The sequence below is a fragment of the Xyrauchen texanus genome, chromosome 3, assembly GCF_025860055.1.
Source record: "Xyrauchen texanus isolate HMW12.3.18 chromosome 3, RBS_HiC_50CHRs, whole genome shotgun sequence".
In the NCBI taxonomy this organism is placed as follows: domain Eukaryota; kingdom Metazoa; phylum Chordata; class Actinopteri; order Cypriniformes; family Catostomidae; genus Xyrauchen; species Xyrauchen texanus.
In genome coordinates, this window is record NC_068278.1 from 20825901 (window position 1) to 20839817 (window position 13917).

Here is a 13917-nt window from a genome sequence, read left to right on the forward strand (position 1 = left end):
GTTTTGCATTGGGTTGAGGACCCAGGCATAGTTCGAGCCAAGACATGTGTTCTTACTTCTCAAACTGTTGTGCGATAGTCAAAGTATCTTTGTCTATGCAGTCTATGCAGATATAAGTCAATTACTCATAATGATAGTCTTAAGTCAGGGCTAATTGATGGAAACGGCTCAGTTGTTTTGCACAATTAGGCAATTGGTTCCAAAACAAGAAAAAGGGGAAGGGGAAAGGGAAAGAGCGAGAAAGATCAACAAGTGAAATCATGGTTAGTTGAAGTCACTGTTAAATTTGTCCAATACAGTTTTTTTGATGTGCACTTGAAAAGGTGAAATGGAATCCGTTACAGGAATCTCTCACTCTTACCACTTTAAAGGGATTTTTCACCCAAAAATGAAAATTCTCTCATCGTATACTCACCCACATGCCATCTAAGATATGTATGACTTTCTTCTGCTGAAAAGAAACACTACACATTTTTTTTTTTTAGATGTTAACAGGTATATACAGTATGTCTTGCACACAAGTGCAGAGAATGTCAACATTTGTTATTTTTTATTTCAAGAGGAAAAGGTTTAATTTAGGGATTTTTGGGCTATTTTTGTCTTCCGGGTTTGAAAAAAACAAAGTCAACATCACAGGCCTTGACGTATGTGGTTAAGGCTTTTCGTTGAATTTCAGCAAATCTACGTCACGGGTGATCTCGATATTATTCATGAGAAGGCATGGCTTTTACCCTTTGACAAGCGAGGTGTTGCCATGCACGTGACCAGTGCTTCAAACTCTCAAGCGCCATCAGTCAGTTGAGAGAGTTGATAGTACTGTGACACAAGTTCACCCTGCGCTGCTGACAGAGGGACAGGACAGGCTTTCATTCAAAGGCAACACCTTTTAAATGTTTGCGCAGCACACATTTATTAACGTGAGTGTTTTGAGATATGCAGTGAAGTGCTTTGTCTCTGACTGGGACTCTTTAGAGACGTGGTTTACATTGACCGACCTTTTAACATAACATTTAGAAAAATATCTCTGCTCTGTCTGTGATCAGGCCATTAAAGCTCCAAAAATAAGTTAAAGTCAGCATAAAAGTAATCCAGGATACTCCAGTGTTTTAATCAATGTCTTCCAAAGTGATCCAGAGAACAGACCAAAATATAATTCCTTTTTCATTGTACATCTTGCCATTGCAACTACTAGGCACTATCATGATTTCAATCTCGATTACACTTCCTAGTGCTTGAAATATGCTGCCAAAACAGCTCAGACCTGTCGAGCCATGAACTCCACAAGATCTCTGAAGGTGTCCTGTGGTGTTTGGCACCAAGACGTTAGCAGCAGATCCTTTAAATCCTGTAAATTCTGTGAGGAGGGGCCTCCATGTAGTTGCTCAATCAGATTGAGATCTGGGGAATTTGAAGGCCAAGTCAACATCTTGAACTCTTCATCATGTTCCTCAAACCATTCCTGGGCAATTTTTGCTGTGTGACAGGGCACATTATCCTGCTGAAAGAGGCCAATGCCATCAGGGAATACCATTGCCATGAAGGAGTGTATGTTATCTGCAACAATCTTTAGGTAGGTGGTACGTGTCAAAGTAACATCCACATGAATGCCAGGACCAAAGGTTTCCCAGCAGAACATTGCCCAGAGCATCACACTGCTTCTGCAGGCCTTCCTCCTTCCCATTGTGCATCCTGCTGCCATCTCTTCCCCAGATAAACGACGCACACGCACCCGGCCTTCCACTTGATCTAGAAGAAAAAGTGTTTCATCAGACAGGCCACCTTTTTCCATCGCTCCATGGTCCAGCTCTGATGCTCACATGCCCATTGTAAGCGCTTTCAGCGATGGACAGGGGTCAGCATGAGCACTCAGACCAGACAGGCAAGCCTTCACTCCCCACGTGCATCAATAACCTTGGCCACCATGAACCTGCCGCCGGTATACCGGTTCACTAGACCTGCTGTTTTGGAGATGCTCTGACCCAGTCGTCTAGCCATCACAATTTGGCCCTTGTTAAAGTCGCTCAGATCCTAAGGCTTGCCCATTTTTTCTGTTTCAACACATGGAATTCAAGAACTGACTGTTCACTTGCTGCCTAACATACCACCCCTTGATAGGTGCCATTGCAACGATGTAATCAATGTTAACCACTAACCTGACAGTCATTTTAATGTTGTGGCTGATCATTTGTTTAATTATTTGATAATTAACATAATTTAACATATTTTGCCCTTAATATCTTCAGTGTAGTTAGTTGTAACTTATAGTGTAGCTAATCCATTTTTTTTTTATATAAAAGTAGCTTATCTGTTGTTTAAAGGCTTTATATTATGCTCATGTGGCCTGGCAAGATGCGCTTTCAAAGTAGCTTCCTCAACACTGATTTTGACAATGAATTTAAGGTTATAGGAGCTTTGGATGGAGATACATCCTTTTCAAAACAATCAATGCTTTGAACACAAGCATCAAAAGTGGAAGTCCTTTACTTACCACACACTTCTCCTTTTCTGTTGCCAGTGTCTGCTTATGTGTGTGTTTACAGTGCTGAATTGCTCTGTCTCCAGAGAGCTCACCGTCTCCACCAAATTCATCAACCACTCTGGCAATAGCAGCCAAAATATTTTAACACCTGCTCCGCCAAACACATGTAAACATTCAGACAGAATGGCAGGTAATTATGCAGGTGATAATGAATGTGCCTCACATTGTTAAACCTCTCTGAAATACGCTAGCTTGGAATTGTATTGTGTAACCTACCATAACATACCTAACGCTCAGTGCGTGCATCCAGTTCCCAAAGAAATTTTGATTGAGGGTTTTATATATTCATTTCTGTTCACTATTTATTTTTATTTTTTTTTAGGTCTAATCCACAACTGTCATTAAGCAGGTTGTCTTTCATGCTCTTATAATATTTTGAAATTAAAAATGGTACAGTTTTTAACCTGTTGTAGAGTCATCATTTACTCACCCTTATGTTGTTTCAAACCCGTATGAATTTCTTTGAAGTTTATCAAATGTCCGAACTGCTCTCTTTAGTACAATGAAAGTGAATGGCTAAGACCTGCCAAGGTCCAAAAGAAAAAAAAAAAAAGAAAAAAACACACTGAAAGCATAAATGTAGTCCAAATGGCTTGTGCACAGTATTTCAAGTCTTCTAAAGACATACTATAGCTTAGTATGAGGAAATGTAAGTAATTATTCCCTGAATATCTTACCGTCATCACCATTCACTTTCATTGTATGGAAAAGAGCAACTTAGAAATTTCTGCTGTAAATAATTTTGTTCCACGGAAGAATATAGATCATACAGGTTTGAAACGATATGACAGTGAGTAAATGATTTTCATTTTTGGGGTTTACTTATTCTTTATTGTGTATCCTATACATTCTCTATACATTATTCTAATACATTTTACATTGTACTTACTATTTGATGGGGCCTTTAATGATATCGTCATCATCAGGCCTGGTGTTATGTGGACATGTGTCCAGAGAGTCAGTTCTAGGGCTCCGTCTGAGAACCAGACTGGATGATAGCGCCTGTGTCTCCAGGGAGAGAAAGCAAGAGGGTGAATGAGTACTGAGATTAAGAGTGTACGCATGGCTGGGCACTGGAGTAATGGTCCTACACATGCACACATATACACACAGAGCCAGAGGAGGAGCTGCCGCAGATAAGATACACACTGCAATCATGTCATGCTCACAGGCTTACCAGAACTTACGCACGCCTCCTTACATGCCCATCAGCTGTTAGAAAGTGTGCCTTTTTGCGCTGCCTGCTCGACTGGATATAGAAGATGGCATGTAACTGTATGTTGTACATCTTATAAATAAACAAGCATTTAATATGGATGTGAAGAAAAACAGGGACAGAGAAAAAAATGTGAATATTTTTGTTGTCAAAGGCTTGTGGATTTCAATATGTCTTTTGTGGTTTAATAAGGCAAAATGGCCAGAAACATACTCTAGCTAACATTAGCGGTAACCTCACTGTTCAAGAGGGTTAAAAGGTTACCTTCAAATGTCTGTGCCATTAAATTGGATCTCATTATACAGGTGAAACTTGAAAAATTAGAATATCGTGCAAAAGTTCATTAATTTCAGTAATTCAACTTAAAAGGTGAAACTAATATATTATATAGACTCATTACAAGCAAAGTAAGATATTTCAAGCCTTTATTTGATATAATTTTGATGATTATGGCTTACGGCTTATGAAAACCCCAAATTCAGAATCTCAGAAAATTAGAATATTGTGAAAAGGTTCAGTACTGTAGGCTCAAATTGTCACACTCTAATCAGCTAAACACCTGCAAAGGGTTCCTGAGCCTTTAAATGGTCTCTCAGTCTGGTTCAGTTGAATTCACAATCATGGGGAAGACTGCTGACCTGACAGTTGTGCAGAAAACCATCATTGACACCCTCCACAAGGAGGGAAAGCCTCAAAAGGTAATTGCAAAAGAAGTTGGATGTTCTCAAAGTGCTGTATCAAAGCACATTAATAGAAAGTTAAGTGGAAGGGAAAAGTGTGGAAGAAAAAGGTGCACAAGCAGCAGGGATGACCGTAGCCTGGAGAGGATTGTCAGGAAAAGGCCATTCAAATGTGTGGGGAGCTTCACAAGGAGTGGACTGAGGCTGGAGTTACTGCATCAAGAGCCACCACACACAGACGGGTCCTGGACATGGGCTTCAAATGTCAAACGTCTTACCTGGGCTAAAGAAAAAAAGAACTGGTCTGTTGCTCAGTGGTCCAAAGTCCTCTTTTCTGATGAGAGCAAATTTTGCATCTCATTTGGAAACCAAGGTCCCAGAGTCTGGAGGAAGAATGGAGAGGCACACAATCCAAGATGCTTGAAGTCCAGTGTGAAGTTTCCACAGTCTGTGTTGGTTTGGGGAGACATGTCATCGGCTGGTGTGGGTCCACTGTGCTTTATTAAGTCCAGAGTCAACGCAGCCATCTACCGGGACATTTTAGAGCACTTCATGCTTCCTTCAGCAGACAATCTTTATGGAGATGCTGACTTCATTTTCCAGCAGGACTTGGCACCTGCCCACACTGCCAAAAGTACCAAAACCTGGTTCAATGACCATGGTATTACTGTGCTTGATTGGCCAGCAAACTCGCCTGAACTGAACCCCATAGAGAATCTATGGGGCATTGCCAAGAGAAAGATGAGAGACATGAGCCCAAACAATGCAGAAGAGCTGAAGGCCGCTATTGAAGCATCTTGGTCTTCCATAACACCTCAGCAGTGCCACAGGCTGATAGCATCCATGCCACGCCGCATTGAGGCAGTAATTAATGCAAAAGGGGCCCAAACCAAGTACTGAGTACATATGCATGATTATACTTTTCAGAGGGCCGACATTTCTGTATTTAAAATCCTTTTTTTTTATTGATTTCATGTAATATTCTAATTTTCTGAGATTCTGAATTTGGGGTTTTCATAAGCTGTAAGCCATAATCATCAAAATTATATCAAATAAAGGCTTGAAATATCTTACTTTGCTTGTAATGAGTCTATATAATATATTAGTTTCACCTTTTAAGTTGAATGACTGAAATTAATGAACTTTTGCACGATATTCTAATTTTTCGAGTTTCACCTGTATGTGTACTGAGGATTCGGACACCCTACATATCTGGCATAATGCTTTTGGCAAGCAATGCAAGAGTACTTCTATATTGATTATAGACCTAGTAACACAAGTTCAATTTCATCTGAAATGCTTTATAACACAATTCATAACACAAGGGGCACTGCAGTGTAAACTTAGGGCATTAGTATGCCTTAGCACAGGGGTGAGCAACTATTTTGGTAAAGCGGCCACATCAGGCTTTAAGTAGTGCATAATTATAAATTATGTGACAAAATGATGTTTGTCACAAAGGCCAGTTTTATTCTCAAACCATTACCCGTTTACATGCTAAAAGGGTCATTATGCGTGTCTGCCAATTATGTGTCTGCCAATGGTTTGGCTTTCCATTTAGCACACAACTGAATAAAACAGTCTACATGACTATGTTAAATGATTACTGCAAGAGTTAGATTAACATACAGGTGCAAAGGACTTCAACATTTAGAAATTGCACAAATATAAAATACATATTTGTCTCTCTCTTGCTTTTGCTCTTGAGCCAGTGATTACCCCTTCACATGTTAATGATGCCGAGATCTATGTTTATATTATATTAAAGTTTATCACCGAGTATGTTTGCTTGCAAACTTAGTAGCACCAAACAGCACAAGCAGCCTCAAGAATGGACACAGAGTGCCCGTATTACAGTTTCCTTAAGCAAAATATCCTACTAGAGAGCACTGTTTGTTCAAAGGGTAAAGCGAGAACTAGAAAGAGCACAAAATAAGTATAACATTAGGTGGAATATTTGCAATTTTCGCAAATATAAATCTCTAATTGGGGGGTTTGCATGTCTTATCTGGCAACCCTGAGCTTGTTAAATGCCTGTGGAGGCACGTTAGGTCTCAATTCAAGATAACTGAAATACAGAATGAAAAAAATTGCTTTTAGGATAAATGAGTCGTGGGTCAGATTAAACCATGCGGAGGGCTGCATCCAGCACTCGGGGCGTAAATTGACCATGTCTGCCTTACCGTAAACTTCTAACATTGTCTACAGTCAGTTTTCTCTTGCAGTTTAGCTACTGCAATGGTGGTGGAACAGTTTAATTCAACTGTCGACCTGTTTTCAGCTAGCAACCTGAAAGCTGTCCCTATCCGAGCTGTCAAAATTAATGTGTTAATGCATGTGATTAATTTAAAAAGTTTAACACGTTTTCTTAATTGCGATTAATGCATTTTCTGTTAATGCAGCAGAAGCCAGCATAAACACTGGTTGGAAGGGTGGAACCTTTGTGATGTGTTGATCTGTCCGCCCGGATTCATTATACTGACACACACACCACAAACACACATAGCAGTGATTCAGTGTCAGTGATAAAGTGATGGGGAAATGAGCTCTTAATACCTTTTGTTGTACAAAACAAGCCTAGATGGAACTTGTAACAGAAATCAATTATTTTTCAGCCTAAGTAAGGAGCATTTTAATTAACACAGAAGCACTGCAAGTCTTAAATATCACCAAAATGCAGAATGAGATGTTTTTGTCTGCAAGTGCTTTTCATGCAGATTAATATTGTAAAGGATAAGAGTTTATGAGATTTAATGCCCATTGCAAAGAATATGCAACCTATGTGGGGACTAGTTCTTTCAATTCAAACTCCCACTTAGACTTTGGGAAACGTTTACTGTAATCTTTATACTGAGGAAGGCTATGTTTGGGAACTGTTAATAAAGCATTATAAGAGGTATTTTTGAGGGCAGCAGGGGGTTCTAACCCTGCAGTTTGTGTGGGTCCTAATTCCCCCAGTATAGCGACGGGGACACTATACTTTAAAAAAGCACTGTCTTTTGAATGAGACGTTAAACCAAGGTCCTGACTTTCTGTGGTCATTAAAAATCCCAGGGCACTTCTCATAAAGAGTAGGGGTATAACCCTGGTGTCCTGGCCAAATTCCCCCATTGGCACTAAACTATCATGGTCCCCTAATAATCTCCATCCCTGAATTGGCTACATCACTCTACTCTCCACTAATAGCTAGTGCGTGGTGGGCGTTCTGGCACACTATGGCTGCTGTTGCATCATCATGTCTGCATACTGGTGGTGGTTAAGGAAATTCACCCTATATTATGTAAAGCGCTTTGAATGCCTAGAAAAGTATGTTATTAATTATGATAAGATATTTTAATTGACTTTTTTTTTTCTTTTGCTGTTGGAAAAAAATGGGTAAGCAAAAACAATATTTGCTGTGGTCTATTCACCACTGTAGAAGTTTACTCTACAATAGTTTACTTCCATGTTCCAAATCTGGGAAATGTAAAAAAAATTATACAGGTGAAACTCGAAAAATTAGAATATCGTGCAAAAGTTCATTAATTTCAGTAATTCAACTTAAAAGGTGAAACTAATATATTATATAGACTCATTACAAGCAAAGTAAGATATTTCAAGCCTTTATTTGATATAATTTTGATGATTATGGCTTACAGCTTATGAAAACCCCAAATTCAGAATCTCAGAAAATTAGAATATTACATGAAATCAATAATAAAAAAAAGGATTTTAAATACAGAAATGTCGGCCCTCTGAAAAGTATAATCATGCATATGTACTCAGTACTTGGTTTGGGCCCCTTTTGCATTAATTATTGCCTCAATGCGGCGTGGCATGGATGCTATCAGCCTGTGGCACTGCTGAGGTGTTATGGAAGACCAAGATGCTTCAATAGCGGCCTTCAGCTCTTCTGCATTGTTTGGTCTCATGTCTCTCATCTTTCTCTTGGCATTGCCCCATAGATTCTCTATGGGGTTCAGGTCAGGCGAGTTTGCTGGCCAATCAAGCACAGTAATACCATGGTCATTGAACCAGGTTTTGGTACTTTTGGCAGTGTGGGCAGGTGCCAAGTCCTGCTGGAAAATGAAGTCAGCATCTCCATAAAGCTTGTCTGCTGAAGGAAGCATGAAGTGCTCTAAAATGTCCCGGTAGACAGCTGCGTTGACTCTGGACTTAATAAAGCACAGTGGACAACACCAGCCGATGACATGGCTCCCCAAACCAACACAGACTGTGGAAACTTCACAGTGGACTTCAAGCATCTTGGATTGTGTGCCTCTCCATTCTTCCTCCAGACTCTGGGACTTTGGTTTCCAAATGAGATGCAAAATTTGCTCTCATCAGAAAAGAGGACTTTGGACCACTGAGCAACAGACCAGTTCTTTTTTTCTTTAGCCCAGGTAAGACGTTTGACAGTTGAAGCCCATGTCCAGGACCCATCTGTGTGTGGTGGCTCTTGATGCAGTAACTCCAGCCTCAGTCCACTCCTTGTGAAGCTCCCCCACACATTTGAATGGCCTTTTCCTGACAATCCTCTCCAGGCTACGGTCATCCCTGCTGCTTGAGCACCTTTTTCTTCCACACTTTTCCCTTCCACTTAACTTTCTATTAATGTGCTTTGATACAGCACTTTGAGAACATCCAACTTCTTTTGCAATTACCTTTTGAGGCTTTCCCTCCTTGTGGAGGGTGTCAATGAATGTTTTCTGCACAACTGTCAGGTCAGCAGTCTTCCCCATGATTGTGAATTCAACTGAACCAGACTGAGAGACCATTTAAAGGCTCAGGAACCCTTTGCAGGTGTTTAGCTGATTAGAGTGTGACAATTTGAGCCTACAGTACTGAACCTTTTCACAATATTCTAATTTTCTGAGATTCTGAATTTGGGGTTTTCATAAGCCATAAGCCATAATCATCAAAATTATATCAAATAAAGGCTTGAAATATCTTACTTTGCTTGTAATGAGTCTATATAATATATTAGTTTCACCTTTTAAGTTGAATTACTGAAATTAATGAACTTTTGCACGATATTCTAATTTTTCGAGTTTCACCTGTAAAACAGAAGACAAAACATACTTTGTTGACATACTGCATCCATCAAGATTCTGAAGTGTGCATCCACTGGACATTTTACTATCCTATAAAGCCGTGGGAGCTGAGGGAGATGTCAGATTCAGAACACTGAATAAAAAATTATAAAAATGGCGGAGAACCACGAGTTGGGCACCTCTTTTCAACTGTAAATGCAATATATACCAAGATTGTTGCTGCTTGTGGTTAAACTGTACTAATTTAAGAAAACTCAAGTTAATCATGTTTGCGGTTGTTGTTACTACATCATACGTTCGGGACACAGGACAATGCTCCTGTTCCTGGATGAATTATGTCTGGGAATGTATTCATACTACTCAACTGCATACCTAAGTAACATACTTAATGAATAGCTGAATAACAAAATCATCTTTTTAGCCCCTGCCATCCAAACACCACCAGCTCCATTTTGGTATGTAACACCCAGTTTTCATGGATGCTATCAATTCCCTCTGAATTTATGCAAGTCCTGCCCTAATAATTTTTCTTGTTACATGTCCTTTTTCATTTGGGAATATGACAAATTACAGAATTCAAACATGTTGTGAATGCCGCTTTTTGTTGTCACAGTCACCATGTTTCTGAGGAATCTTATTTTGAAGTTCTTATCTTATTCCTCTGTCTTCTGTTTCCTCCGGACTGTCCCCCAGAATGCACTGTTACTTAAAAAATCATCTTCTGTGTATCCTCACCTTCTTGTCATTGTCAATTAAATGATTGCTGCACCTTGATCCCGCTCTCTCGCCTAATCCATACAGCACGTGACAGAAGAACTGACCAACAAACAGACTTAGCTGGTTTCTCCTTTATTCCTTCACAGTCACCTAGCACAGTCACCTAAGACATGGAGCTGACTGGCCCTTTCTTTCTTGGAATTATTCAAACAAGACCTTCCTCTCCTGTAATACACTGTCAAGTTCTGTCAACTCGTATCATCCACCACTATCTCGGACCCCTACCTCAGTGCCATCTATGCAATGGGCTTGAACTTTCACCGTTCCACTGCTTTTCCTGAAGTGGAGAGTCTTCCCCTCTTGGAATACTTCTGAGCCACGCTTTTCATCCATCACCCCTCGCTATTTTCCATTTCCAAGGTAACACCTCTCCATTCATTCCCCCTAAACCAATTTTCTTTGGGGTTGGGGGGGCTCACCATCTCCAAGCTCCAGTGGTTGATTCCCTGCTGCAGTCAGCAGTAGCGACCATAGAGGTGACACTTCCCCCGTATGCTGGTATTTATGGCAGGAACCCCAGGCCACAACAGTGCCCATGCATGCCATGGTTAACAAGCCAATGCCCATGCATGCCACAGTTAACGAACCAGTGCCCATGCCTGCCACGGTTAACGAGTCAGCGCCGATGCCTGTAGCCTCGACCATCCCAGAGCCGATGCCTGTAGCCTTGACCTTGACCGTAACAAAGGTCTCAGCTGCCTGGAAAAAGAGGAGAAGGAAATGGACACTTTCTTCCCAGTCTCTGCCCATGTTCACTACCACGGAGGTCGTTACCCAGTCTCTGCCCGTGTTCACGACCATGGAGGTCGTTCCCCATTCTCTGCCTGTACTCACGACCATGGAGGTCATTCCCCAGTCTCTGCCCATGTTCAAGACCATAGAGGTTTTCCCCAGTCTCTGCCCATGTTCAAGACCATGGAGGTTTTCCCCAGTCTCTGCCCATGTTCACGACCACAGAGGTCATTCCCCAGTCTCTGCCAGTACTCAAGGCCATGGAGGTCGTTCCCCAGTCTCTGCCCATGTTCACGACCACGGAGGTCGTTACCCAGTCTCTGCCTGTACTCACGACCATGGAGGTCATTCCCCAGTCTCTGCCCATGTTCACAACCATGGAGGTCATTACCCAGTCTCTACCTGTGCTCTTGATCACGGGAGTCATTTCCCAGTCATCCAGGGCCCTTTGTCCCGAGCCCTCCACGGCTCTTAGTTCCGAGCCTTCCTCGGCCTTGCCCCTAGAGACTCCCAAGTCTCCACCTTCTATGGCTTCGCTCTTCGAGCCTGTCATAGCACTGCCTTCCATGGCTTCGCCCTTCGAGCCTCTCACGGCTCCGCCTTCCATGGCTTGTTAGTTGTTACACTGTTTATATTAACACAAATGACTGTCTTGTTTTGTAGCTTAAGTCATCATCTTCTGTGTATCCTCGCCTTATTGTCATTGTCAATTAAAGGATTGCCACACCTTGATCCCTCTCTCTCGCCTCATCCATACAACACGTGACACTTGTATAGTTTAATCTAAAGTTGAAATCTTTACAGTTCAGCTTTCAGTGGCAATTATAAAATTAGCCATCTATAATGCTGCTGTAAGATGCTGATGGCATCTGATAGAAGCAGCATGTTTATCAATGCCCTGACAGATGCATGCTGGAAAATCACAGCTTCAGTATCACAGTAAGGGAGCCCTGGGGAGACATTGCAACAGACTCTTATTTCCATGACCCTGACAGTCCTAATAATTATTTCACAACTAAATATCTCTCTCTCTCTCTCTCTCTCTTTCTCTCTCTGGACCTACATTACTTTGCTCACTCATTTTCTCCAACACACATCACAAGGCCACATTAGCAGGGAGAAACAGAAGCTAACCTTTCTGCACCGTAAAATGTTGAAAATCAGATCCCGATTCATGCACAATTATGTCAGCTAAAACCTAGCATTACAAGCAAGTCTTATCAGTAGATAACACATGGAGGGCTAAACCCAGCAGAGCAGAGGGAGGGGGTTGATCTGGGCGATAGCTGCATGCTACTATGTAATTGGACTAAAGTGTGTGCTAGGGATTTATTTTAATACTTTGTAAAACTGTGACTGAAAAACTTGTTCTGGGGCTATTGAGCTTATGATATGCTGTGCTTATCCTGAGGTTATGTGTCTTTTTTCAGTGCTAAGGAGGATACAGAGAAAGGGAGGATGTTTGTGCTTCTCTGAGCTCTGTTCTTCTCAGCACCTCTAAAAGATGAAAAGCTTCACGCTGTAAAAGATGCTTTTGAATTTTTTCCTTGGCTTTTCCCACTTTTTTGTTTTTAGTAGTGATGCTCCTAGGAACTGCATTTTAATCATGTTTGGCTAATAAAAATAGATTAGAAAATCCTTCTCACACACCCAGGGCTTTGTCTTGTTGTGCAAAATACACCTCATTGTTAGATCCCCCCCCCCCTCCTTTACATGAGGTGTTTTTTTTCTCTCAGGTGCCCTAAAGACCATTTAGTAGCCATCTAATCTTTAGTAGCGTTATAATAAAGATACAGCGGATTTTTGCGCAGTCAATTTGAAGGAAATATTTGAAGGAAAGTCAGCTGATAAAGTGCCAGTAAGATGTGATTCACGTCACCTCTGTCTTTGGAGCATGTAAACAAAGGCAAGGCCAATTGCGGTCTGAAAAACATGTATACATGCTGGATGAAGCCGAGATAAAGTCACATTATCTAGGTCTGTTAGTCTGACTGCAAATGTCTGACCGGTACGGTTTCAGTCAGATTAAAGTGATTTCAAAGATGAATTATTGTTTTAGATTGTTTTAGAAACTTTTAAGGTGCATGTAAATGTACTCAATGTTTTTGTCTAACTCTTTTCCTTTTGTAGCCCTTCTTTAAAAATATCTCAATTTATTCTGGTCCTCAAGGTGCCAGGCTCAGTCCCCTCCCAGGATGGCCGGCTGTCAGAAAGTCATATCCTTGCGGATATTTTGGCTTCCTGGCACTTTGAATGGATTCGTGTGATAGTGGTAAGTTTGGTCCGTATGTCCCCGTGTCTCACTTTTATGGCTCATCGTCTGTCACGCCAAGCTGGGTTGTGTGTTGCTCCCTTTCACCTCTCACTTTGTTCTTAGTCGTCACTCTTCCTTCTTTTATTGTAGAAGAACTAGCCTGGCAGTTATGCAGAGTTATGCATAGGTGGACCTCTGGAATAGCTGGACACCTAGAGGTCAAAAAATTGCTTCTTTTTTTTCAGTGGGTGCTAATGCTAAGTCACCTATATATGATAATTCCTTGACTCTGTTGCTTGCAAGGTGGAAAGTAGAATGTCTTTTGGGTTTGGGTCCTCTCCACATGTTTTTTTATGTTTGCTTAATGAGTTAATAGTATGCTTTAATTTCAGGGTGTATTGGGACATGACTGTTTGTACTCTCACTAATCCTTCTTTTAAAAAACAGGCACATTGACAGCCAGTTGTGATGAATATGGCTGACCGACACTCTACAACATCACCTCAGAGAAACTAAATTGCAGCTCTGCTCACAACAAACAAATTTGCTGCTCGGCTCACTACCTGTGCTATAAAGACAGAAAACAAGCTGAGGGGTTATGAATGAATTATGAGGGTGTATTTTTGATGTTTGTCTTCAAGGTGAAGGAATGCCGTTGCCATTTATATCTATTTGAGAAGCGCATC

At 41.1% G+C, this 13917-nt stretch overlaps 1 protein-coding gene across 5 annotated transcripts in view; it reads left to right on the top strand.

Moving 5' to 3' along the window:
• Positions 1-13917, top strand: part of mctp1a (multiple C2 domains, transmembrane 1a) — a 229609-nt gene that overhangs the window by 182512 nt on the left and 33180 nt on the right. For all 5 annotated transcript variants that reach the window (XM_052106496.1, XM_052106499.1, XM_052106498.1 and 2 more), the window contains one exon: positions 13148-13249. In XM_052106496.1, the coding sequence (XP_051962456.1) occupies positions 13148-13249 (102 nt within the window). The remainder of the gene's footprint in view (positions 1-13147; positions 13250-13917) is intronic.